Source organism: Vicugna pacos, chromosome 10, assembly GCF_048564905.1.
Source record: "Vicugna pacos chromosome 10, VicPac4, whole genome shotgun sequence".
NCBI classification, from domain to species: domain Eukaryota; kingdom Metazoa; phylum Chordata; class Mammalia; order Artiodactyla; family Camelidae; genus Vicugna; species Vicugna pacos.
This window is the reverse complement of record NC_132996.1, coordinates 40143473-40171388: the sequence shown is the minus strand read 5'-3', so window position 1 is coordinate 40171388 and position 27916 is coordinate 40143473. Positions and strand designations below refer to the sequence as shown.

General features: G+C 39.3%; 2 protein-coding genes and 1 long non-coding RNA gene across 10 annotated transcripts; 1 reads left to right on the top strand and 2 right to left on the bottom strand.

Annotated features, from left to right (window-relative positions):
• LOC116282053 (uncharacterized) lies at positions 1-3663 on the bottom strand. The gene is made up of 2 exons (XR_012076620.1): positions 3036-3663; positions 1-400 (listed from the first exon to the last, which is right to left on the bottom strand). It is a non-coding gene; the product is annotated as an uncharacterized lncRNA (long non-coding RNA).
• On the top strand, positions 3499-22977 carry SPTY2D1 (SPT2 chromatin protein domain containing 1). 3 transcript variants are annotated; one of them, XM_072969654.1, is made up of 7 exons: positions 3966-4127; positions 12711-12769; positions 13448-13562; positions 14324-15850; positions 17211-17382; positions 18632-18709; positions 19660-22977. In XM_072969654.1, exons 4-7 carry the CDS (start codon positions 14401-14403, stop codon positions 19751-19753), a joined length of 1794 nt encoding a protein of 597 aa, XP_072825755.1. In that variant the 5' UTR covers positions 3966-4127; positions 12711-12769; positions 13448-13562; positions 14324-14400; the 3' UTR covers positions 19754-22977. The 3 variants fall into 3 exon arrangements, with proteins under 3 accessions (XP_072825754.1, XP_006209354.1, XP_072825755.1); XM_072969653.1 differs by lacking the exons at positions 3966-4127; positions 12711-12769 and adding an exon at positions 3499-3614; XM_006209292.3 differs by lacking the exon at positions 12711-12769 and having other exon boundaries at positions 3928-4127.
• Positions 12137-27916, bottom strand: MISFA (mitochondrial sheath formation associated). Of its 6 annotated transcripts, XR_012076617.1 has the most exons (6): positions 27625-27913; positions 27103-27191; positions 25329-25366; positions 24629-24726; positions 19395-19489; positions 12137-12522 (listed from the first exon to the last, which is right to left on the bottom strand). XR_012076617.1 is itself a non-coding variant. In XM_072969655.1 (4 exons), exons 1-2 carry the CDS (start codon positions 27691-27693, stop codon positions 27099-27101), a joined length of 162 nt encoding a protein of 53 aa, XP_072825756.1. In that variant the 5' UTR covers positions 27694-27916; the 3' UTR covers positions 24615-24726; positions 25329-25366. The 6 variants fall into 6 exon arrangements, 2 of the variants coding, with proteins under 2 accessions (XP_072825756.1, XP_031536840.1); XR_012076616.1 differs by lacking the exon at positions 19395-19489; XR_012076618.1 differs by lacking the exons at positions 12137-12522; positions 19395-19489 and adding an exon at positions 19738-20090.

Here is a 27916-nt window from a genome sequence, read left to right as displayed (position 1 = left end):
TTGAGTATTATCAATCTTTTTAATTTTAATGTTTGCCAATTTGAGAGTAGGAAAATATCTCAATTTATTTCAGATTTATTCATTTAATTATGAATAGAATTGCGCTTCTTTTCATGTTTATTAGTCAGGGGTAAGCTGTTCTTTTTCTGTGAGCCGCCGTTTCCTTCTTTTGTGATTTAATCTGAAACTGTAGTCCTGATGTACAGCAGTCCCAAAGCCCTTTCCCGGGCCTGTTCTCCATCAGCAGTCATCAACCCCTCCCCATGTCCTGCTCAGTCCTCTACTGCCGCCTAGTGACAGGGGGGATTTACCACAGGCCCTCAGGGACGCTCCAGTGGCCTGCTCCTCTAGGGCGCTAAACTTCCGTGCTGGAACGATGATGCCCTTGGTACCTAGATACCTGGTTTAGAAAATAAAAATGCAAGACCGTCAGTTAAATATGAGTATCAGATAGACGACAAATAACTTTTTTAGTTGGTACATACTTGTACTAAAAAATTACTCATGGTTTATCTGAAATCCAAATTTAACTAGGTGTTGTGTAATTTACCCAGCAACCCTATTCCAGGGCTTCCGCTAAATCCGGGTCCCCAGCCTCACCGCGCCTTATCTAATTCATTCGTAGCGAGTTCTATAGTATCGCATTCCACCCCAGCGGTTTTCAAAAAGGTGGTTTCAGGTGGTACATGAACGATTGTGGCTCTGGATTTAGAGTCCTACCTCCAGACATTGACAGGGTGTGAAATCTCATGAAAGTAAAATCGTCTTTGGTGTCTGTTTCCTCATCAGAAGAATAGGAATAATAAACTATTTTCCTCATTGCGTAATTTTGATGATGTCTGGCATTAAAGCTACCATTTGCTGTGCATAAGCATTTCACGTGACTATTCCTGTTATTATTATTACAGTAAATAAGACAGAAATGATAAAGATATCATTTAGACACAAAAGTTGGATACTGGGGCGGCATCCAGAAGAGTTGGTGGTTGCCATTGGGGTGGCCCCCTGGGAAGTACGGTGCCAACTGGTGCCTGCTGAGGTCCTGCGACCTCTTCAAACTTCCAGCCCTTAGGCATCTGCCTGCTTCTCTTAGGAAGATAAAGTCCTGGCAGGTGTTTGCCTTAACAAAAACAGCCCTGGGAAATGGCTAACTTCACCATAGCTCAGGCTGACTTGTCTCAGACCATGTCTCCCCCTTATTGAAATCATAAATTCCACTACTTTGCTCGTGTCAGCTCATGTCTCAATCTTACTGGAGAAGGAAATCTACTATCCTCCCGTATACCAAAACTCCTTACTTCACTTACAGCCAATCAGAAATCTGTTCCCCCATCCCTTTTGTTCATAGCCCCTCCCCCAATAAAAGAACATGAACCTTCATCCCAGCCCACACACAGGCACCTCTGGTCTGTGTGGTCCACTGTTGCCTGTAGCAGCGCAAATATTAAACTTTTCCTTTGTTCTTAAACTTCTCCTTGCCTTTGGTAAATTTGTTCAGAATCTGCAACACCCGCCTTCTGTGTATCCCCAACAGGGAGTATGGAGAGGAGTGGAATAAAAGACTATTCTCATTAGAAATAATCTTACTGTTTAACTTTTAAAACCAAATGCATGCATGCATGTATTACTTAGTTAAAAGAATTTTTTTTCCTGAAGTTTTTTAAGCATAGAAGCTTGAGGGCTCAGAGCTCTGATTGCATTTTCTGTGGTTTTTATTGTTTTATTTATTTTTTTCTGTTCTCTTTAGCATGTCAGCTTCCCTTGTAATAGCAAAGGAGCTGCAAGGCCTCATATTAGCACACCTAACCATCCAGCTGTCTTCCTTCCCTACCATTATTCTAAAGGCCTGCATGAAGAGAATGTCCTTCTGACTGCAGGGCCACATTACGACGTTCACGAGCCCTGAACACTGTTGCCTTCATAGGACTTCCCCTGCACAAAAAAAAACCTTTTAATTACACTTTATGACTGTACTGGTGGTAAAGATGGATACACCAATATTATGTATTGTATTAGCCTGTTTTTTTCCCCATTTTTCAGTTTTATTAGGTAGAACTGTTACAATTTGACTGCGCATATACAATATACTGCATACAAATAAATATATACATTAGTCTGTTTTTTTGAAGTTTTTTTTTTTAATGGAGGTATTGGGGGTTGAACCCAGGATGTGTGCATGCTAAGCTCGTGCTCTACCACTGAGCTGTACCCTCCCCCAACACATTGGTTCTTGATTGGTTTAGGCCTGGATGCAGGTTTTCAAAAATCTAATCACTTGGAAAATCAAGGTGAGATTATTCTGATTAGGTTACGGCACTCAGTAACGTGAGAGCAGGGTCACACTCAGATGGAATTCCTGTTATACAGTGGGAGAGGAAGGGGAATGGATGCCAGCAAAATAATCAAAATATCCATTGCAAATGAGAATGATGTACAGAAAAAGAAAAATGAACTATTGATTAGCATACAAAAAGATGCCAGCTAGTAATTGAGGATAGAAAAAATAAGACAACAATGAAATATTTTTCACCCATCAAATTGCCAGAATTTTAAGTTTGATAATAACCAGAGCTGATGTATAGAGAAAAGGGTGCTTCAATATATTATTGATGGCAATCTAAATTGGTACCTACTTTGGGAAGGTAATTAAATAGTAGCTATCAAAATTTTAATTGTGCATACACTTCATCCCAGAAATACAGCTTCTAGGTATCTAAACATTTAACATAGGAAAACATGAGGAATATTTGCACATTAAAGTACGTATGAGGATATTCATTGCAGCACTGTTTGTGATAGTAAAAATTTGTAAGAAGCCTTATAGTTCATTAATACCAGTGTGGTTAAATAAACGATGCTAAATACATGCTATGGAATGTGATGTAGCAGGTATAAAAAATAAAGTAAATCAGTATGTACTGCTAAGGAGAAAAACCCAAAATGGCTTCACTCGTATGCATGATACCAAATCTACATTTAATAATCATAATCATTTAACAGCTTTATTTAGATAATTTACATACTGTAACATTCACCTGCTTTAAGTGTAGAATAATTTTTAGTAAAACTACAGCACAGCCATCAGCATAATCCAGCTTTGGAGCATTTCCATCACACCAGAAAGATCCATACTGTTTGTCTGCAGTCAATTTCAGCCTGTTCTTACCCCTCATTAGTGATGACCTTACAAAACCCAGATAACTCTTAAAAGGAACCCAGGACTGGATCCCCAACGAATATGCATATGAGGCACTTATGTGTGTTTTACCGGTACATCCAGGCTGGGTCTGTATTGTATTCTTTCATTCATTCACTGAACAAAACCCAGTTGGCTCCCTTCGTGGGGCTTATTATCTAAATGGGGCAAAAGCACTAAGCGGGCATGGACGCTTGCATCAGTGTAGGTGAGCACACACCCTGGGCCAGGACGCGATGAGTAATGTGTATCCAAGACAAGAGGACCAGTCGGTATCGTGTGCGCCTGCGCAGCCTCGCGGGCGCCTCCAAACGGGTAACTGAAACTCCCTGCTCGAGACCTGTCGGTTCTGGCTGTTGGGGGCGCCGCCGTCTCTAATCTGAGCGTCCACCTCTGACACCTAACGAACCCTGGCCTGGTAGGTAACCTCTCGATCCCTCGCTTACCCTACCCAGAGCTCATAAGGAGAATCAGTACTACCTGACCACACGCCAGGGCCGCAAGGGAAGCGGCTCTCTCCCTTAGCCACACCCCTCAGTTTACTAGTCCGAGTCTCCTTGGTTGGTGAAGGGCTTAGTCCCGCCCCTTCGAGCCGACGCCAGCAGCCACGTACCACGTTTTTACGTGTCTCCAGGCTAAAAGCGGAAGTTACGCCAAAGACTCGCAAGGGAAGAGGCGGACCTGAAAGGGTATTGGTTGTTGGAGGGAAGGGGGCGGGGAGACGGCATTGGAAGGCGCCGGAAGTGGTCGTGTTGAGCAGGGGTGGGAGAGAGGCTGGCCAAGCGGTTCATTCGGCTGTTGCTGGTCGCTTCGGTAAGGCGTACTTTCACTCCTTTCCGAGAGTCTGGCTCAGTTCTCCGCCTCGGCCAGAATGGACTTCAGGGAAATTCTCCTGATAGCTTCCAAAGCACAAGGTGTCAACAACATACCGGTAAGTACCAGCCGGGGCGCGACTGTAGGAGATCCTGGTCTTCAAGTTCAGAATGTGTGGAGTGGAACTTCCAGGCATCCGCCTATCGGCTCCAGGAGAGGAAAGACCTGGACACTGTATTTTTCCCCACTTGGGCATGTACTTCTGGGAACTGGGGGTGAAGACGCTTGAGACGCGAGGCGGGAGCCTTCTGACGAGAGGATCTGGCTTGTTGAGGCTTAGTTACCCCATCAACATGGACTTTGCGTTTGGGGTATTTTAGAGTTGCGTGAAAGCTGGTGAGTAGAGCCGTGCCTGGCACATAGTAGTTTCTGGTTTCGGAATAAACTTCAGCCAAATGGTTGGGGAGGAAGCATGTATGTTGGGGAGTTCAGAGATTTTTAGGGAGGTGGCCTGTGGGGTGATTTCCCGCTGATCTTTGGGTCAAGCGTTCTGTGATTTCTCAAACGAGTCCTCTGACTTGTGGCCCCACCCACTGAGCTAGCCAGGTGAATAAATTATCACCTCCCAAGCGGGGGGAGTATCACCTTTTGTATTCGGAAGAAAAGTTCAGTGGATTCCACGAAATCCTTGCCCAACAGCATGGGTGAACTAGTTTCACCTTCCACGTACTTGTGATCTTCTAGATTTGTCTTTGTTTGAGATTTAGATCCCGTGTACTCAGTAATGTTTGCTAATTCGCTCATTTTGCCGAAATAGTGGAGAGTGCCTGGTTTGCGGTGTTGTAGCTGTTTTGCATAGACTAATCATTTCTGGATCCTCAGATGTACCACAGCCAGCTGTAAACCGATAAACTGCATTGTGATACCTGCGGTTTGAGCAGTGAGGTGTAAAGCTCAAACGGCTCTCTATTAAAGTCAATTAAATGGGAATTTATTGAGTTCTCACTATATGTTCGACATTATTTAGATTTTTGTGTATATGTATATATATATATATATATATATATATATATTCCCCCACTCCCCTGTGCTTTTCTTGTCTTTTGAGGCTGGCTCATTCTTTTACACGTTTGAAGATAAAGATCTAACAATAGTAAAATAATTGGTAAATAAAACTGATATCCATCGGTTGATTATATATATTTACCTCCTGTCCCAAATACTCTGAATGATCTTGAAGTTAAACGTTTGAAAGCTTCAACAACAGAATTACTTTCTGCATCTCTAAATTTCCTAGACAAGTCTATATTGGATCTAGTACCATTCATCTTTGCATAATTAGGGCCATATTTCATTCTAGATCTTCCTCAATTTCGACAGGGGTCAAAAATAATACTAGCTCTGATGCCCAGGAATATTCTGTGGAAAAATCAGAACCAAGTTAATTTTTTCTTATTCTAAAAACCAATAGCTGATGAGAGAAAAGCACATATTTCTAGAGCAGAGGATTTCAAAATATATCTATATTTCAGAATATGTACATTATCGATCTATGATTGGATTTAAAAAGATTGGAAGCAAAAAGGAAAATGAGTAAATTGGTGAGGTCATTTAAAATTTAACAGATGAATATAGACATATACTTTGAAAGCTTGCTTTTCCCTGCTCACCCACCCTGAAAGCTAGTAAGCCTGGAATTCTGATTTAATTATCAGCTTTGGTAATGCTTTTTACACATCAGGTGAAAGTAAGTCACAAAAGAAACTACTGAGGAGTAGGTCAAATTATATTAAATTTAATCCATGATCTTGCATTAACTCAATTCATCTAATTGTTCCAAGTTATTTTCTTTATCAACTCCTTTTAGAAGCACACTGTCAGTTGTGAAATCTAACACATGTTGTACAATGTAAGAGTGTTACAAAGCAAGTATCCTTGTAAACCACCATCCAAGTCAATAAACATTTCAAGACACACACACACACACACACACATACACACATCTTGCTTGACATAAACTTTATTGAGTTATGGTCTGAGAATCACAGAGGCTTTGCAGTAATTGACAGGTATAACTCCATCCTTCTCTAGTGCTTGGTTCATATTTCTCTTTTAGCCATCTCCTCCCTCTCCTTCCATTTGGATCCTATCAGAGCTGACTTTCTGATTTCAGTCATCAGAGTTCCTGTGTCACACCCTTGCTACAGAAAGGAAATAGACTTGCATTGATTATACAAAATCCAAGGGAGTCTAAAATCTGAAACACCTGTACAGCCACTTTAAACTCTGTAGGGCTTTTATTTTTGAGAGGTGTCTGTTGTATCTGACTTGAAACACAGTGAACATTTTCCATTGGAACATCTTTTCTATTGTTTCTTTTAAAGAGAAATAGTTATCTTTATAATGTTTTAGTTAAAACGAGAGGATTGCATAATGCCTAGAAGTATTAGGCATGCTATCATTTTCCAGTGGAAAACTGAATACAAAAAACAGCTGATCAAGGTGATGTAACCAGTCATTGACATTAGTTCTGTTTATATTTAAAGGAGGAAAGATATTTTTGGTATCCTTGCCCTTAATATTTTTCTCTCTGGATTTCTCTAGCAAAAACAAAGTGATTGCCTTGTTTGATAGAATGGTAGAACTTAGAATATGGATTCTTACAGGTTTCAAGTAACTGTAATTGATGGCTTGTAATGCATGAGGCAGATTACATGGCCTTTCTCACAATCAGGCTGAAAATCATCCCAGACAAGATACTGTAGCTCTGGTGTGACCTTCAAGTCAAAAAGTAAAGGGGAAGCCTTCATGTGGTATCAGCCATACAAGGATTTGCAGGGCTATATACCCTTGAAAATAAGAATATAGGTGCTGAAAATAGACCCAAGGACTTTGGGACCAGGTAGATCAGGTAAATTCTTAAAGTAGTCTGGATATAAAATAATAGGTGCCAAGCTTCATGTATTCAAAGGAACCTACCATTGTTATAGTAGTTATATTTCCTTTTTTATAAATTGAAATATATTGACTTGCAATGTTGTATTAGTTTCAGGTGACAATATAGTGATTTGATATTTTTATAGACTATACTCCTTGTAAAATGTTGGTTGTATTTCTTGTGCTGGTCTTATTTCCTTTTAAAGAACAGTATGGGCCAAAAAAGAGTTTCTGCAGGCAGTCACTTTGTAACCCTTGATTGATAGTCCATTACAGCTGAATTACATCCTTCTCATTCTTAGATCTGAAGGTGGCTTTTCCAGTGCCTGGAGCAACTTTAGGTTTCTAGCCTAGAGCAGTACTTCTAAACCAGTGTTTTAGGGAGAGGGTCTTTGAGAACTTACTGCCCCACGGAAATTCTGTTATTTCTCTTTCCCGTCATTACCTGGAGAATCTCTTCCTGAATAATAAGGATAATAACAACAACAACATTTACAGGGCTTACTTTGTGCCAGGCACTGTTCTGAGCACTTTATGTATATTAATTTAATCATCACAATAACCACATAAGGGAGGTTGTTTTTACACATGAGGAAACTGATGTCTAGAGAGACAAAGAAACTTGCCCAGAGTCACACAGCTAATAAGTGACAGAACTGGTAATTGCAGAGCAGAGAATCTAATCCAGGCAAACTGACTCCAGAGTTTTTGCTCTTAATCACAACCCTGTGTTGAATGAGGAGAATCTATTGGATATGGGGTGGTGAGGAAGTTCGTCATCTATAAAGCCTGGATGCACCTAGCTCCCTACTCCCAACTCCAGCCTAATATAGCCTTGGGCAGTAACCCTGTTGGTTTTTTGACAATACTTCTCACTGTACAGTGAAGTCTGATGGGAGAGAAATTTAAAGACCAGACTAACAGCATTTGGAAACTGGTGGGTAGAGATTTACAGCCTGTTTGGGAGAGTGCCAGCATGGTTAACAGAAATAGAGTCTGAGGGTGAGGGAAAGTTCAACCGTGGGCCTGTTTGAGGTAATGGCACTGTCCAAGAGGTGGGTGGAAATCAGGGAATGGCATTTAAGAATGAGGTTAGAACTAGAGATGAAAGTGTTAGGATTAAGTTAGAAGTGAGGCATGTTGTGGTGGGAAACTTTTGCCCGAGTCAGGAGACCTAGATTGTAATTCAGACTCTGCTATAGTTTGTGTGAGTGACAGCCTGTAAGTCCACATTTGTCCTTTTTGGGCCATTTCTATCATGAGGTTGGACTAGAGGCTCTGAGGTATCTACCTGATACTACATTTTATAATCAGGTATACTTTTATAAACACAGTAATAGTAAAATTTATTTGACCCCATAGCGTTACCGAATAGCATGCTTTTTGGTTGTTTTATTTTCATACTCTTAGCCACCCAGCTAAGCAAATCTAACGCAGATCATCCGAGGCCTGCATTCATTCCCTGACTCTGATGTTTTGAGAGGATTGTAGAAATTTTGTTAAAGCTAAGGATATATTCTTTGAATATTTTCTAACTCCTATTTCTAATCAATAATCAATCTGTAATTTATGTAAAGCCATCAGGAAATTTTTATTTTCTACAATTACAACCAAATATTATCTCCTGAGTAAAGAACAATTTTCAAGAAGGGATTGACTGTTGATTCCAACATAACATATTTGGTGGACATTTATTTCCCCACTGAAAGCTCCTTGTTTTCTTAATCTGACTGTGACAGTATAGTTTCAGTGCAAGGAACACGTATGTTTAAAGTGACTTAATTTTTCTAGGTCTCTTGGCTTCGGAATTAGAAATCTTGGCAAAATCTCTGATACTGTATTTAAATGGCATAAGCGTCACTGTTGTGGATCATTCATTGGGGCCCAGAAGAATGACTGAGTTGGCTTGCATTATAATCAAATGGATACACTTAGGATAAAAGAAACTCTTGTCTAGCTTCTTTTCATGAAGCTCAAACAATGAAGCAGCCTGGTGCCTTGAATCAGATTCAGAATTGGTGGGTGCATCTTGATAAGTAGCTGCTAGAGCTAAATGTAGCCATCTGATGTGAGAGAAAGTACCAAATAGTTCTGCTTTATTAAATGAAATATATGTAATCCCACCCTAAGGCCTTCTTTTTAAAGCATGGTTCTCTGCTGGGCACGCTTGTTGGGAGTAGGGGACTGTTTAATAACGTATTCTATTACAGCAAATCTTTTGATACCAAAGTCTGACTGCAACCCCTTTTTGAAAGGTCTAGCCAGGTCAGACAGACATTCACAGAAAAACTTGTACACAGATGTTCATAGCAGCATTATTCATAATAGCCAAAAAGTAGAAATAATCTAAATATCCATTACTGATGAATAGATAGTGTGGTATATCCATACAATGAAATGAATTATTCATCCATAAGAAGGAATGAAATACTGACACATGTTACAGCATGAACCTTGGAAACGTTATGCTAATTGAAAGTAGCAAGATATAAAAGACCACTATAGCAGTCACAGTTCTCCAGAAAAACAGAACCAGTAGGATTTGTCTTAGGGATTTGGCTCACATAATTGTGGGGGCTGGCAAATCTGAAATTTGTAGGGCAGGGTGGAAGCTCAGGCTAGAGTTAATGCTGTAGTCTTAAAGTAGAATTCCTTCAAGAAACCTGGATTTGGTCCACTCACCAGATTGAGGTCCACTCACATCAAAGAGGGTAATCTGCTTTACCTAAACTCAGCTGATTGTAGATGTTAACCACATCAGGAAAGTACCTTCACAGCAATACCTAGGTTAGTGTTTGATTGAACAATTGGGTATTATAACATTGCCAGTTTGACACATAAAACTGATCATCACAACCACATATTGTATGGTTTCATTTCTTTCTTTCAAAGTTTTTATTTGAGCAAAAAAGTGATATGCTTTATTTGAGTTACTATAAAACTCAAGACTGACAACAGAATGAAATTACATTACCATGATTTAAATTTACTTACATGATTTTTTTTGGTGTTCAGTAATTATTTATTGAAAAAAATGAACCACAGACATAATCGTTCTTTTTAAAGTACAATTTTACATAATTGTAAGGAAATTTACTTATATAATTTATTTACATATTACTTAAAATTGTCATTTTTTAAGTTCTAGGTGTATTCTGGTTTTTATTCCAAAAGAATTATGACAATGTGTTTGCTGAAACATTTAATGATCATAGAACCTAATCATTTCTTAATTTTAGTTAAGCCAGAGAAATAATTAGGATTTCTCAGTTCAAGGATGTTAAGAACCAATCTACAGAGCATTCCCCAAAAGATATTCTCTTGGCCTTTGAAGGTGTCTTATTTTCAGACTTAAAAATAGAGTCAAGTAAAAATTACCAATGAGGGTTTTTAAATAGAAAAGTCTTACATATTTTGTATAATCACTTATCCACATATCATTATCTATGGCCTGTAGATTTTTAACTTCTTTTATGATGCATATCACTATGTAATGGTACACTGGGCACATTTCATTTATATGAAATGTCCAGGAGTGGCAAATCACAGAACAGAAAGTAGATTAGTGGTTGCCAGGGGCAGATGGGAAAGACGGAATGGAGAATGACTGCTAAAGGGTAAGGGATTTCTTGTGGGGAAGATGAAAATGTTCTGTAATGAGATAGTGGTGGTGGTTGTATAACTCATTGAATATACTAAAAACTGATAAATTGTACAAATTAAATGGGTGGATTTTATGGTATGTGAATTATATTGCAATAAAAATGTTTAAAAAAAAAAGCTCATCATCATCCCTGGAGACTGAGCCCCTTCCCCTTCCCCAAGTTTCTAGGTTTTAAACTTTGCCTAAGAGACTATTTTGATATTCTCTTGTTATCTGCTTTTAAGTGCATCAAGCTACAGAGGATGTAAGAAACTGTTAATTAGGACTCAGCTCATGTCAGTAAATAAGATTAAGCTTCATCAAGTAGAACCTTGCCCTACTTAGATTGTTTCCTAGCAGGCTCACAAAATAAGACATTTTATAGATTTATTGAATTACTTCTACATCATAGGGACAGGACAAGGACAGCGAAGTTGTTGGGCTAAATGTGAGGCCAGCTTAATAAGTATCTGTAAGATTTAGAGGTGTTAAAAATAAAAGCTGAATTTGAAATTGGCATGTGAATTGATGAAAATAGGTGTATACTTTGAGGAAAAAAAATCAAAATAATCTTTGGGAATCTTTTTATGTTTCTCAGTCGGTGTTTCCCAAAGTGCAGTACATATAGCTCTGCTCTACCATGATTTTAGGTGATACACAGATACTTTTTATTCTGATATTTACGTATTTTAAAAATATAGTTACATATTTTGATAGGATTTAGAAAAATATAACTAGCCTTTCAAGCCAGTCATTTTATGGATATTATTGCTTGCAGTAAAGCTGTAATAAGAAGTCGTAGTATTTGATCTATGTATTTTCTTCAAGTAAGTAAATAATAATACAAGTGGTGTACCAAAGGGGCAAAAATCACGAAGGTGATAACGCAAGGGACTGAAGCTGAGTAAACACGGTGTTAAATTGTGCCCCATTGACACTGTTGTTTTCTCTTTGAGTGTCTATATTCAGTCAAGAGTAGCTTTTCTGCTAGTCTTATTCCATTACCTTCCTCTTAAAGTCTCAGGTAGGGAAGAAAGATGTCTACCCTGGAATCAAATTAGGAAGTGCTCAATTGCTATAATACCGAGATAATGAACCAATTCTGTTTTAAATAATTGACACTCATGTGTATGTTGACATTTTTTGGCAGGGGGAGCCCTGTATAAGCTTTGAATTGGTAGGTGAATCTATGGGCTATATATAGTTGGCAGGGACAGGAAAATCTTAAGTCTTGGCAACACAAATCCACCCTTCCTCTTACGTATCTACCTTATGGGATGGGGTGAAATGAATGTGTGCCTCTGCTTATGAGTCTCTGTGTGTCTTATGCAACTTGAGTCATCTTCATGGGAGCCCTTCTATTAAGAAAAGATGAGTTTCTTATGGATAAGGCCTATGTTTGAGGTTCTTGTAAACCATGATAATTTCATATATCTAGTTAGGTAAGCAATATTCTCTGTCTCCTGTGTCCCTTTCCCTCTCCTTCTTTAAATATTGGACACCAATCCACTATGAAAAGGGTCTATACCTATATTTACAAAGATATGGACTTTTTAAAGGATTTTATTGTGATTCAGCCAAGGGGACTAGGAACGGAATCTGGATGCTCTCCATTAGGATTTCTCTCTCTAAGGGACGTGTCAGGTCTCAGTATTGCTATCATGCAGGATTTTCAGGTTGGATTAGGGCCTGCTGTCTTGGCCAGCTTCTTCGTTGGTAGACTAATTTAGCTGGAACTTCCAGCCTGTTTCGAGATGACTTCTGTTTGGTAGCTGTGTAGTAAGCATAGATCCTTTGGCTTTTCTCCAGGAATTTCATACACATTTTGGGAATCACTTTTTTGGTTCCTAAGTAGCTCACTTTGCTCTTGTTAGGTTAGTGTTTCTTTTTCACTAGCACAGCAACAGGTTCAGTGGATAAGAATGTAATCTGCCTAAAATGAAAGAGGGAGAGCATTAAAAAAATCTTATTTCTTAGCCCATAAATTTGAAGTGGAATGGTCCTAGAGATGAATCATCCTGATCTGAGTTATTAGCTCTGTTTATCATACTTCTCTAATGATAGTTATAAAATGGAAATATTTTTCTTTTTATACTTTAAATTAACACTATTTATTTTTAGTCATTTCCCAATGCAGTTACAAAAGAATCAAAGCCCAGCGGAAAACCGTCTGTTCCAAGGTAATGTTAGTACTTTTTGGGTGATATGGAAACCTGTCTAAAAGGGATCCTATGGCAAATTAATATCTTATGAACATAAGAGCTACAGTTAAAGGTTACAGAGACTTGGGCCCTCCTTGTTGCTCTATTTCTTTGAAATGCTTTTTCTGTACGGTTTGCCACCAACTTTGCCTATGGTCAAAGTAGAATCTCAGTGTTCCATGTTGTAAGCAAAGTCACCTGTGTAGCAGCTATGACTCCCTACTAGGAAATCATCTGGAGTAGGTACTCAGGAGGAAACAGTTGTGAGTAGTCGTTTTTTCTGTTTGGGAAGTTGGACTTTGAAATGCTTAGTTCTGAAGAAGGCTGATGTTTTTGATCAGAATTCTAAAACAGTCAATCTGTTCTAGTGGTGATTTTTTTCAGTCCCCTAATCCAGGTACCTTTTTGGGAAAATAGCCTGAAAATAGTGTTTCTCTGAATTGTTCATTTATGCATTGTTGGGGGTGTTTAAAGAAACTAACTCTGCATCTAAAAATAGTCATGTATAATCATATTTAGCCTGAAATTTTACAGCTAAGCTTTCATGAGGATTATATGATCTCCTAATTATTCAGAATAGGTTTTTTAGTCAACATTTAAATGTATTGCTTTAAAGTTAATCGCATTAAAAGTTAACTTTTTCCTTTTTATATTTAGAAAAGATATAGTTTGGCAGTGGGCCCTCCCAAAAAAGACCCAAAAGTTAAGGGTGTCCAGTCCGCAGCTGTCCAGGCTTTTCTCAGAAGAAAAGAAGAGGAACTCAGACAAAAAGGTATGACTCTATAGCCTTATTCTCAATTTTAAAATCTTATATCTTCACAACTAGCTTGTACCTAACCAGTGGATGTTTGTGATATCCTAACGGGCTATGGATTTGTTGCGTATGTGTCTCAGTCAACTGTATTGATAGATTTACATATGTTCTTATGTTGATCATTTGTATGGATGTTATCTTTTATTCCCTCTTAAATTAAAAGCTTTCTGGGGATAGTGACCATACCCTCTGATTGGCCATATTAGCTCTCCAGTAAGAACTCAGTTCTTTGACCTTGGTTCTGAAATGTGCTCCTACCTATTTTGTATTTTAATTAAAAAAAAAAATTATTGAGTGCTATTCTAAAAGATTAAAATAGGGACAATTTTTGAAAACCAGTGAACTCAAGGAGTAGTTTTACTTCATGCAAATAAAGAAACTGAATACATTTCTAAGTATTTATTATTCATAATTAATAGCAACTGAGTGGATACTAATATTCTCTTAACTTGGTATATTTATTTGGTATGAACTATTCTATATTTAAAGCTAAAAGCCAAGTCTCTCTCTTGCTTAGTCATATAGAAAAACCCAGATGTGACCTATTCAGTATGTAAAGATGACTCAATTGATACTTGTTCGAGTAACTTCCTCATTTGATTCCTAGATGTCTTCAAACTGTAACTTGAATGTTGCTTGGTTTTGGCCACCTACAGATTTCAGATAAACACGCTGTTATCAAGACTTGAAATAATATGTTCTCATTTTGTCTCTTTTAGCGTTAGAAGAGAAAAAGAGAAAAGAAGACCTAGTGAAAAAGCGAATTGAGCTAAAACATGACAAGAAAGCAAGAGCTATGGCCAAAAGGACAAAGGATAATTTCCATGGTTATAATGGGATTCCTGTTGAGGAAAAGTCAAGGAAGAGGCAAGCAGTGGAAAGCCACACCAGCCAGGGAACAGAACAAGAGTATGAGATGGAAGAGGATGAATACTTAGAATACAATCAAGCAGAGTCAGAACAGGACTATGAGGAAGAGCAAGAACCTCCCAAAGTTGAAAGCAAGCCAAAGGTCCCCCTTAAAAGTGCCCCACCACCCATGAACTTCACTGATCTACTCAGGCTGGCTGAGAAAAAGCAGTATGAACCGGTGGAGATAAAGGTAGTGAAGAAGACAGAAGAGCGGCCTATGACTGCAGAAGAACTTAGGGAGCGAGAATTCCTTGAACGGAAGCGTAAGAAGAAGAAAGCTGAGACAGATGCAAGACAGCCTCCAACCAAAAAAGTACCCTCTCACAAAGAAAGTGTGGGCACAAAACTTAGCAAAGGTTCTGGAGACAAGCATCCTTCTTCTAAGGGTACTCCCCTTCCTCATGCTGAGAAGAAATCCAGACCCAGCACAGCTAATGAGAAATACTCAGGCTTATCTTCGTCTAAATCCATGCCAGGAGAGAGGACCAAAGTGGTATCTGGCAATTTCTCCCAACCCTTGCTTCGTGAGGGCCGTGACAGACCTGTTTTCAATGGGGCTGGAAAGCCCCACTCCAGCACCTATTCACCAAGTGTCCCAAAGACTTCTGCTAAAGAGACTCAGAAATCTGCTGCTGAGCACAAAGCCAAAAAGTCTCCTCCTCATCCTAGCCATTCCAGGCCTGGGCCCATGGCCACCCCACACAATAAGGCCAAGAGTCCAGGTGTCCGGCAGCCAGGCAGCAGTTCCAGCTCAGCCCCTGGGCGGCCTAGCACAGGGACCACTCGGCCCACAGTTAGTTCTGAACCTGTGCCCAGGCGCCAGAATGGCAGCTCTAGCTCAGGACCTGAGCGATCAGTCAGTGGGATCAGGAGGCCAGCCACTGACTTAAATCCCCATGGACGGACAGTCAGTGGTGCAAGTGGCCTTGGACGACCTGCAAGTAGCTCAAGTGGGCCTGGGCGACCTGTCAGTGGCTCCAGTGGTTCTGGGAGATCTATGGGCAGCTCTGGTGGCCCTGGGCGGCCTGTGAGCAGTCCACAAGACCTTCGACGACCAGTGAGTGGCTCAGGACCCCCAGGGCGGTCAGTTGGTGGCCCTGGGCGATCAGTAAGTGGCCCAATTCCAGCTGGACGGACAGTCAGCAGTTCAGGCCCCGGAAGACCAGTGAGCAGCTTGGGACCTGGGCGAACAGTTAGTACCTCAGGTGCCCCACTGAAGCCCAAATGCACTGTTGTCTCAGAAACAATTTCTTCCAAGAATATAATCAGTCGGCCCAGCAATGGACAGATGAATGGAATGAAGCCTTCCTTATCTGGCTACAGATCTGCCCAAGGTAAAATCTCCCCTCACCCTGAAAGTATTTATCACTAGGAAAATAGAAAGACTACTTTGTTTTATATAACCAAAGACCCTGTGATCTCTTCTATGTGCTTTTTAATGGACTCTTGGGTTGATAGAATCTTGATGTTTTGTCTTTCCTGTGCCAGAGTTCCTTTAGTGATCATGCCTTAGAAAAGTCTTTAAAAGACTTATCTTGGGCCCTCTGTGTTCATCCCTGTATGTCTTCAAGTGCAATAAACTTAGCTATGTGATTTGTAAAACAGGGTGAGTGTATAATGCCTTATGTGGTTCAATGAATGAATTCATCTTTACCTCTTCATAAAGACTAGAGAGACCTGTCTTCAAAGACTGGAGTCTATTTGTAAGCCTTTTTGTGCATTATTTATCCATCAGTTATTATTAAGTAGCCACTATGTGCCAGGAACTATTTTAGACTGCCTTTATGTTTTTGCTCTTTACAGTGGGCAACATCAAGGCCCTAGTTCCTGGTCCTTAGGAATCTCCTGTCCCAAGATACAGGATCATTGGTGGCACCTACTAGCTGCTAGGTCATATTTTCTTGTCTGGACTCATTTTTGATCGACACAACTGGAGATGTGATGCTGCTGGCATCTACTAGAGGCAAGGGATGCTATTATCCTATAATGCACAGGATGACTTCCTCATAGCCAAGAAATATCTGGCCCAAAATGTCAGAGTGCTGAAGTTAAATTCTGAGCTAATGAGACAAGCCATGCATATTATAAACAACTGTAGAACGACAAAGGGAGTGTCTGTAATCAAGGGCTAGAAAGCAGTTGTTCCCAGACGGTAGTCTCTTGGTCTTTTGCAGATTTTTTAATCAGTCTTCTGGTAAAATAACAAAAATAAGGGTAATGTGGTGAGTCTTTTCCTTAGAGTCAGACTTGTGCAGTTTGAACAAATACCCATAATTCTGAGCATCTTTCATACTTCACTGGACTTTTAAAAACTTTAATGAAATTATGGTGATAATAGATGGTAGATTACCTTTGGTGTCTTTTCTTGGCAAGATTAAGAATTAGTGATCCTTTAGTTATTTGTAATTTTTTAAAGAAATTTTACCAGTCTTTTAAATACAGAAGAATGGGAACTGCTAAACTAGAAAGTGTAAATGACAGTTCTAGTAAGCCCTGGAATAAACAGGAATTCTATCTCTTATGGATACCATGAAACAGCAAGGGTGATGTAGTAATGAGTTCATGCTGTGGGCCAGCTTGCTGGCTCTGGTTTTGAGGCTACCGTCTTAATGAATTCTCAAAATCTCAGTTTACATAGGACTTTGTTGGGACTATTAAGTTTTAATGCTCTTATAATGGCTTTTCTGTTCTTAGGTCCTCAAAGGCTTCCCTTCCCTAGTGGTTACAAAAGGCAGCGAGAGTATGAAGAGGAGGAAGATGATGATGAGTATGACTCTGAAATGGAAGATTTTATCGAAGATGAAGGAGAACCTCAGGAAGAAATATCCAGGCACATTCGAGAAATCTTTGGCTATGACCGAAAAAAGTAAGGCTAAAGAAGATTTAGATATATATACTTTTTATTTTGAATAATCCAAGCTATGGGGAAAAAAATAAACAGTAGTAGAGGTATTGAATACAATTCTTAATTAGGAATCCTTGGATATTGTTTAGATTTACTTTTTTGGCACTTAATATTTAAGAATTAATGCAGAATTATTTGTGTAGTTACTTACATGAGGGCTAAAAAATATCCCCTTTTAACTGTTGTCCTTAAAAGATGTACATTTAATGAGATTGAAGCAGCTTAGTGTGGTAGAAATGGATTGGCTTGGAAATCAGAAAGCCATCCACAGAGCTATGTTGAAAGCTGGTCTGATCTGACACCTGCTTTTCTTTGGTGTAAAAAGCTCTGCTACTCAAAAGTGTGGTCCCTGAACAGCAGTATGGGACCAACAGCATTGACATCACCTGGGAACTTGTTAGAAATGTAGGCTTTCGTATATATGGTTCCACTGTATACCAGTCCCTCCCTATGCGTGGTTTCACATCCACAGATTCAACCAATCATGGATTGTGTAGTACTGTAGTGTGAGAAAAAATCTTGTACAAATGGACCCGTGCAGTTCAAACCCATGTTGTTCAAGGGCCAACTATATATGTAAAACAGATGGGCCTTATCACAGTGCTTATCAGCCAGTGATTGCTTATCAATCAGTGATTGCTATCTCCTTTGAAGTCATGGATATGAGAAATTAGAAGGCAGTAGTAAGAAAGGTCTTTTTAAAAAAAGTAGAAGGAAGAACTGGATTAAAAATCAGATCTAAAAATCTAATCCTGGTAGTATCATAAGCTGTCTCTATGTTTTTGGTCAAGCCGTTATCCTATCTGCTTCAGTCTATTCTGTTCTGAAGTCCATGAAGCTCAAGTGAAATTAATATATACCAAATAGTTTTCATATATATTGTGCTTTCACAACTTTAATATAAACAATCATGTAAATAGAAGTGAGTGAGTTGAGCAAACAGTGTTGGATTGGTTTCATCAACATTAGATTCAGGAATAGTTGCTTTCTGGAAGCATTAAGGGTTCATTTAATTTGCCTTTATTTCAGAAATCCCTTTACCCAACCTCTGCCCACTTCACTCTCTGCCAAGCAAGGAGGAATGATCCTAAATGTGTGTTTGATTTAGTTATATAAAGATGCTGATTTTAAAAACAGGAGGCTTTAGTTCCATTAGAAAATTGAATTTTTCTTTCTTTTTTTTCTAACAATTTTTATTTTCTCTTATCAGATACAAAGATGAAAGCGATTATGCCTTACGTTACATGGAGAGTAGTTGGAAAGAGCAGCAGAAGGAAGAAGCAAAGAGGTAAGCACAAAATGTAATACATTTGTGCAGAAATGTCCTAAAAATTCTTTACTGTTTCCTGTTTCAGTTGCATTGGGAGCAGGGGCTTGGGGCCACTCAGTTTGAATTCCAGTCCTGCTTACTTGCTATGGAGCTTTAGTCAAATCCCTATGAAATGTTTTCTTATTTGTAAAATGAGAATATGCTATTTACTCATTGAGGTATCATGAGGATTAAGACAGTGTGTACAAGTTGCCTAGTGCAGTGCCTCAGCCATGTAGGCACACAGTAAATGCTAGAGGCCTCCCCTGGTCCCATTGTAGCATGTTTTTATTCCTCATCCTTAACTCCCTTTTCACATCCGACACATCTCAGTCTTGCTAACATGTACCTCTGCTGGCCTCAGGGACCTAATGAGGGATATGAAATTCCCTCTGTTTAATTCCTGTTTGGCTTCCTGATATCAAACAAATGATAATTTCTTGGGAGGGGTAACAAGTGACTATTTCATTATAGTGTTACCTTGGTGAAATAATTCACCTCATTCTCAACCCAGAATCCAGAATATTAATTTAAACCTTTCTCCCGCTTGCCTTCCCCATTCTAACTAGATAAAATATCAAACTAAAGTGTTACGAAGGGACAAGAATAGAATGTTACTTATTGAATGTTTCTTGTTCTTTATTTTTAAAAGCTGGTAACTTACATTTTATTACTGTAATGGGAATATTAAGATGTTTTGTCTTGAGGTTGTATATGAGGTCTTTTTTCCACTGTAACTTTAGTCAGTGGCAGTGGCTCCTGGGAAAAAAAAATTCATGCTTAGTCCTGTTTTCAGTGGTAAAGCCTTGAGGCATTTCGAGTGCATCAGCACATTCCATGTAAGCTCCCAGTTGAATTTTCATTCTCGCTTTTTTAAAGAGAGTGGTAATTTCATGTGTATTGAAAAATACCCCATTTTTTCCCGACAGTTTAAGACTAGGTATGCAAGAGGATTTAGAGGAAATGAGACGTGAGGAAGAAGAAATGAGACGTCGAAAGGCCAAGAAGTTGAAGAAGCGTTAGCTGCTGCTTTTATTTATTTTTGTGAAATTCTGAAGATATTCTGCTGCAAGGAAGTCCTGCCTTCAGACTGAAGAAGCCCCCTTATCGTTTTAGAATTATACTTGGGTACTCAAAGAGAAGGAATGCATACTGTCATCTGTCCGCAGGCTGTCGTTTGAGCATAAAGTATTTTAAAATACTTTCCAGGGTGGAATCTATAATGCAGATGATACAATGCCCAGTGAGTGCTCTTACGAAACTAACTGTTCACAGGTGCCAGCCTTGGTCCTGATGAGCTATGCACTCTGATGTGGGGCCCCTCACAGGTCAGCCAATCTTGTATTGTTTCTTTGCTACTCTAAAAAGGAAAAAAAAAGGATTGCCTCTTTACTTCCATAATTCTGCTGATGTGTGAGTACAGCACTGCCTGGCTCCCAATCAAATTTATTTTGTCTTTTTGTGAGGAACCTGGCCCTTCCATGAATGTTGCCAGCAAAAAGTGACCTGTCATAAATGTTTGATTTGAGAACTTGAAAATCTAGAGTAGGTGTTACAATTATATGGATATCATCTCTGTGACTTTGAAGTTAAAAAGTAGAATAAATTGTATTGTATTCTGCATTATCCACGGATTGGATGCTGAGCATTCTTATTCACTAATTTAGGTGATTAGGCAATTAACAAAAATTTTTCCAAGTTAAAATACAAGTTATGCCATTTTGTATAAGGATATTCTTTTCCAAGTTTTACTTTCAGGTTTACTGTTATGTTGGCTTTAGTGTAAAATAGACAAGGTCACTGTGCTGATTGATTTTTATCTAAAAAATTCATTTTTATATTGAAGGAAAAAATTCTTATTTTGTTCAAACATTAGATTTGGATGAGTAATAGTTTAAAAAAATAAGGAAGTGACATGTCAGGCTCCCTTCCTCCCCATTTCCCTGCCCCATTATATTTTGGAATCCAAGGTGCCCCATACCTTTTGGTGTTAATGACTTTGCATTTTTATCTAAAATTCCTTGGTAATTAATGGCAAAAACCAAAAACTAAATTCATGTATATTAAGATCACCTTCTCTTTTTGCCCATATTGCACTTTTATTTCAAACTATGCACTGTGAAGAGACTTTTTCCCAGGTAGGAAACGATGTTCCCTGTTACTGGTGTTTACTAGGCCGTGGAACTTCTTTGTTCTCACCTTTTTTCAAGTCATATCTATAGACTTGTTATATCTCTTAAGCCTCAAGTCCAAGCAATTCCAATCAGGCTGACCTAAGTTCTGGATAGAGAGAAGCCAAATCTCAAGGAGAGTCAGCAACAGAAAATGAGATAACGGTGATGCTAGAGAGCCTTTGTCCTTGACCCATAAGTGGAGGGTAGGGGACCGTGGGACATAAGCTTATAGAACAGTTCTACAATAAACATTGTGGCTATCTTAAGCCATTGGTCAGTGGGGATTAGGAAGTAGGAGAGGCTGTCCTACAAGAATCCTTACTCTTCAACAGGTCTGAAAGTTGTTTTTGTGTATTCCTTTTTATCCATAAAGCTTTCTGTATTCTCAAGTTTGGGTGTTACAGATTACCACTGTTAGCCTCCCTTAATGGGATGACCAGGTGACTCAGTCCTTTTAAGACTGACTCATTTTGAACTGAGTTTCAGACTTTAAAAATGCAAGGATTTAATTTTGAAGTTGAATCCTATGAAAGGTGTCTTCATCACTAGGAATAACACCCTTCTAATGATCACATAGAACTGTTAAACACTGACGGCAGAAAATCCTCTTGACTGCCTTTCACCTATCTCAAATACCTTCAGTGAAATTGACTCAAGAGTAGTGTGATATTCCATGTAATAAAACAGGTTTGGAACATTATTTCCTTTACTGTCACTTATGTGCTTTTTTCCCCCTTCAGAAGTTTGCTTGAATATTTTTTTCAAGATTCAACACTCTTTGAAATCTGTAATTACAATCAAGTGCTTGTCATAGCTGAAAGATTTCTGGTGGTTTAAAGCTTACTAGCACTTTACTCAATGATATTGTGCAGTTATTTGTACAGAAAGGCACTATTGTGCTAGTTAAAAGTTCCAGAACTTGGTAGAGTCGGGTTGTGTCCTTAGGAGTCATCACTTCTGGGTGCATTTCTTCTATAATATAGATGTTGATTTCAGTTTTCTTCAGCATCAGCATTATAAAAGGGCACTTCTGTAGCTCATTAAAAAAAAAAGTTCTGATCTTTTAATCATGGCCTTGTTTCTAAATCCTGTCTTCCATTTTGTTCTGCAATTCTTGACCACTCTTACAAAAAGCTCATAAACCTTTGAAAAAAACTGGAATAGGCTGTTATATTATCAAGGTTTACACATTAAGTGCTTGGTTTTTAATGTATCCTCTACTGTTTTGATTTTCAGATTTTATTAATATTTGAAGATGTGCCTTTTATTGGGTAATGTTAAGTCATGAATGTAGTAATGTTATTTCATTATTGTAATAATGTTACATGATCATGGATGCGGCATTCTCTAACACGATGTGAAGGGAAAGCAGTTTTCATAAAACTCATATGGCTCTGATTGCACAGTCCCACTTGCTTTAGATATTGCTATGTCAAAGCAGGGGCACTTTCTTTAAAAGCTACTTTCAGAACTTGTCTTTGTATTTTCTCTATACAAACTATAATGCAATTATGTCCACTTTGGAGGCCAGGGTACCACATGTCACAGGCAGCCTTACATGTGTGCCGCAAGCAGGTTGAAAGACTGTTAATGAGAAAGTCTGTGGGAACTCGAAATTTCATTTTTTAAATGTAATCCCCAAGATCTTCTCCAAGAAATAAATTACTGTTTTGTATTTTGTAACTTAAAAGCAGCTATTAGTACATTTCTGAGATATAGCAGGAGACCAAAACATGTTTGGAAAGAGAATAAATATATGAAGAGAGACTGGTGGTTTTATTTTCAATGTGTTGAATATATTAGACTACTATTTATTTTGTGAGTGGATGTGATGAAATAAATATTCAGGTGTTTAGTGTATGATTAAGAATGGGATATAGACTTCTTTGGAGTTATTAAATCCATCATGTCTTTTACATAATGGACAAATCAAGTTTAAAGAAACATTTACATAGCATAGCTTGTTTTCTGGTGCTGTTGACCTGCAAGAGAATCTACTTTTGCATATACAGATAAAAAGTTTTGCAATTTATGTATAAATGAAATTGTAGGCATTAAAATATTTTATTGATATTTTCACTGGTTTGCATTTATTTACCAAAACTCATACCTTATTTCATCACCCTGAACATTTTTCCAGCTAGAAACACCAATAGACTCATCAAACTTAAGAGATGGGGTTTACCTCCTTATACACACACAGCTGTTCATTCTCCCTTACACAGTCACATCTGCTCAGCCCCTGCTACTGATACCTCTCCTCTCCCACACCACCAGCCTAGAGAATTATTTTGCTATTGGACACCCAAAAGGAGAACTGTTTGGAGGTATAGTCAGGGAACTGGAGGAAAGGAGAACTGGGTATATAGTTGCTCTTTTTAAGAAAATGAGTGCTTCTGATCTCTTAAAGAGCCTGAGATTGCTGGGAAGATGAGTCCTTAAGAATATACATATGAAGCAAGTGGGCACAGCTATGCAAACAGGATGCAGGCACTTAATGGAATGCGGTCAATCTAGGTCATACAAGTATCATAAAAGGTGCTGGTATCCTAGATTTAGAAATTAAAATTTTTTGCTTATGAATTTTGAATTCACTTTTCCATTAAAAAAAAAAAAGGGCAATCCAGTCAGTACAGAGAGCCACTTAAAAATACTTAAGCGAACATACACCAAATAGTCGACAAAATGCTGTCTGTTTAACCAAAAGATCTACTTCGCTAGTTAGGGTGCACTTTTGAACAATGAAGCTGTCAGTCACCCACAAGCAGCCACAGAATGGGAACAGTTCAATACATTTTAATTTTAAAAGTACTTGCTCCTGTTAGGTTTTCTTTCTTTTACAGTCAGGAAGCTCCAAACCACCTTTAGAGGGCTTATTAGGAATATCCTAGGGCTCAGACACCCAGCATGGGTCTTATACTTACATTCCCATTCTTGGTCTCATAAACTCAAACTGCATCAAATTGAGAACTGGGCAGTTAGCTTTTATTTCTACATACGCTGCCCATACTAGCAGCAGTCACTGCTAGAAGAATCAAAAGGCAACTTCTTGGCTACTCAGGTGAGGGAGACATTTGAGCCAAGAGGTGGTCAAGGTGTTGGATAACCCAGTCTCTTGTTTGGCTCTTTTCCTTGGCATATAAAAGCAGGCCAAAGAGAAAGCCTGGATTTTAGTCTTGACTGCTACCCAGGACTGTAAGGTACTTAAACCTCTCACTTCATTTTTGCCGTTTTGTAAAATGAGGCTAAGAAGGTTACTGTAAGGATTAAAATAATGTATAATTTAGTATCTAGCACCCAATATTAAAACATCCTTTCCCCACATGGTGTAAGCTTTGAGTTCTTAATGATAGCTGTGAAAAAGCCAGAGAAATATCTCCAGAGAATAGGCTTAATGTTGCTGTAATCTCTTAAACTTTCTCTAACATTTCCCACCCCCACCCCGGACCCAGGAGAAAGGCATTATGTGGGAAATAGGTCTAGAGCGCTAGAGAGTTTCTATCCTCCAGGATACACCATAGGGGACAAACTGAACAAGATATTTTAGTCTTAATGCCAGTCTTAGAGACTATGAAACAGAGGGGACCCAATCACTCCCATCTACCCCAACTTCCTCCCCGCTCTCCATCTCCCTGTTTTGAGCTAATAGAATACCAGGTCTTCATTCATCTCAAAAAGTGTGGTAATTTGTTACATAAAATGTGACAAAATAATGTGCAATTACTTTATGTGAAACCAACAACAGGAACTGTATAGCTGGTCAGGAGAGCTTCAGAGCTGCATTACTTCACCAGGATCATCTTTACTTATTTCCACCGGGGTCTAGAGGGGGAAAAGTATGTCAGATGGGTCTTGCCTAGTGTTTGCCAGGGTGTGGGGCTGTGGGAACTGCACTCCTTCCCAAGGGCATGCCGGGTAGCTGTGTCCAACTCTGTCTCACCTAGTGCCTCCTATCCCAGTTGCCAGAGGGGCTTAGCAGGGTGGGAGCTGACAAGAGGAAGAGAAAATACAAACATCCAAGGTCTAACGGGAGGAGACAGGAAAGAGACATCTGCCACCAGAACCATTTTACAGCCCAGTGTTTATTTGATGAGGGACAATTAAACATGGGTTGCTGGTGTGGGCTAATTTAAGAAGTGGTATTAAAAGCTGAACATACAAAATGTCCTGTGAGCATGAGTACTTAAAAAGAGTAAAGACTCTTGGGAAAAGATGTATGAAAGATCACATGAAGGACAGAGGGAACTCTCTCAACTCTAAGTAGATAGTGAATAATAGAAGTAGGTAAGCTACAGAAATTTTTTAATAGAGAAAAGAGTATCTGTTTCTGAAGTTACTAGAGTTGGATTTTGATGCTTAGTTCATGTATCCCTGGGAATACATTTCAAAGTAGGAATAGAGAACAAAGCTGAAGGCACACTTACCCCTCCTGGGGGATACTTATATCCCTTCCACATTGTTCCTGCAATGAGAAGCATCCATAAGACAACAATCATTGTGGGGCTTCTTGCTCAGCTGGTGGTGTGTGCCGGGGAAAACAGGTGGTTCTGAAAGGTGCGGTGTTCTATTCCCTGAGTCCTGGAAACTGGGCTATCTTCTTCATTCAAGACCAGATGGTGGATGGTCCAACATGATAGCTCCTGGCTGAGGAGTTTTGTGGTCTAGTGTGACCTGAAATGGCTCACCATGGCTATTTGGGGGGCAGAGCTCAGACACCAATTGTGACATCAGCTCCTGTGACCTTGAAGACTAGTTAGAGTGAGAGCTATGGGACAGTGTGTGTAGGGGCTAAAGAATCCCTATCAGAAGGGCCCTGTTTGCTGGTGATTCAGTGTGGTTAGATCTAGCTGGCATCCTATCTTTATTAACTCATCATCTACCAAAAATTTGGCTACTTGTTTTATGCAGTCACATGCAAAAAAAATAAACAAAAAACACAAAATACCTTGTCACGAACAAAACAAAACAAAATATAGCCTGGATTAACTGGGAGGGTGGTATGCTATGAGCAATTACTTATATACTATTGTTAGGCTATTCAAAGAAGAAAAATCTTATATTTTTAAAAACGTCATCATGCAGGGGAAGCCTCCTTACAGCTTCCCTGAGAAGGGAAGAGAAGGAAAATGGACTATTATGCTCATCTCTTAGCTGGAGAAACCAAGGCACAGAATAGTTCCAGTGATCTGGTCAGGATCACAGTGTGGCAGTGGCTCAGCTAAACAAATGCCCAGTCCCTCCATGCACATCCACGCCACAGAGGTCTGACTGTTGGCTCAGCCCTCTCATAGAAATTCTAGACCAGATGGAGGGGGAAAAAGTATACTTGCGGCTGGGACTTCATAGATACCTATGCTTTCTGGAGAAGCTTCCCAGAAAAACTTCTCCTGTATCAGCATATTACTAAGACTTTTAGAGTTGTGTTTAATGGGAACATCTTTGACAAAACAGGCCTGAATGAAATGGGGTGGGATTTGAGAAACCCAAGAGATGGTCTGCTAAAAGGATACTGCTATTAATGTTTCCTACAGGCAGGCTGGTCTAGTTGAACGAGTGTGAGAGGTTATTAAATCCAGAGATCTATGCTTGCATCCCAGCTTCACAAACAGGTTGGTTTGTATGACCTTGAAAACAGTCAGAGGTTGTTGTCACCAGTCTTTGTTGACTGGGTCATTATTCTGCCTGGTTGTTAAGTAAGCATTTACTAAGTGTGAATTGTCAAGCTTTGCATTAAATGCTCGACATGAATTCCCAAATGTAATCCGCATAAAAACAGAAAGATACTAGAATATCTCCATTATACAGATGGAGAAACTGAGAGTTTCAGAGAGATTAAACTTTTCCAAGGTCACATGGTTAGTAAATTGCAAAGTTAGGACTTGAATTCAAATTTACATTAACTCCAGTTTCAAAATCTGCCAAAAGGGGCATTAAAAGGCTGGTCCAATTTTCATAGAGTTTGCACAGAAAAAATAAGTTAATAGATGAGCATAGTCTTTGAAAAAAATATCTACAAGGCGTGGTTATTAACAAGTATTTGAAACTTGGCCTGTTGTCCTCAGCAATGCTCCCCAAGTTCTTTCCCCTTCCACTGTTTATTTTCCAGAGGAATGTAAACTTCCCACTGAGATTTCAGGGTGCCACCAAGTTCTCTTGAAAGAGAGGAATCCAGCCCAATAGCCCATCACACGCACTCACGGTTGCAGATCTTCATCCAAAGTCTGGCTTCTTAGGCGTGCCTTGCTCTCCTGAACAGCCCACATCTCCTTCCACTTCAGAGTTGGAGGCTGAGGCAAAAAGAAACTTAAAGGCAGAGGTGGCCCTACTGGTTGGTCTAGGAGGTAAATGCCTCTGTATGTGATGGAAGGGCTGCTGAAAGTTCCCACCAATGCCCACATTCACTGTCCTACCAGCAACCACTGATCCACTTGGCCTGAAATCCAGAAGTCCGGCACTGTCTCCAGCAGACCCTTTATAAATTCTATATTCCATAATGCTTTGAAATAAGTGATGTTATGTGCCCAAATGGGGGGCAGGGAAGGCTTAAAGATGTCCCAATGGGACAAGAAGTAGCCTGGGAAACTGTTCCCATCGCATCCTGACCTCTAAATAGTGGTGAGACCTCGACTATCTTTCCCATTTGGTCAGAAACCCCAGTTGGGAGGGTTAGCTAGAGCCAGGACTGACTACCAGGAATTAACAAGCAGGGTCATTACTTACCACAAACTCCGGAAATGTGCCCATGTAACATGCAAATCCAACAAAAAGCATCCAGCCAAGCACAATCATGATAATAAGTAAAACAATTTCCAAGACACAATTGCACAGTGAAAGACTATTCACCAAGATTGTGGCAAAGGAGTATGCTCATGAAACCCTCAGTTGGTAGAGGTCTCGCATGTCAGTTCCAGTCCTAAGCTCCAAAGGATCCACAAATCCCTAGCAGAGAAGTTGGAGTCTAGTAGGGCATTGTGACATCATTGACCCTGTGGCCCAGACCCACAACACATCA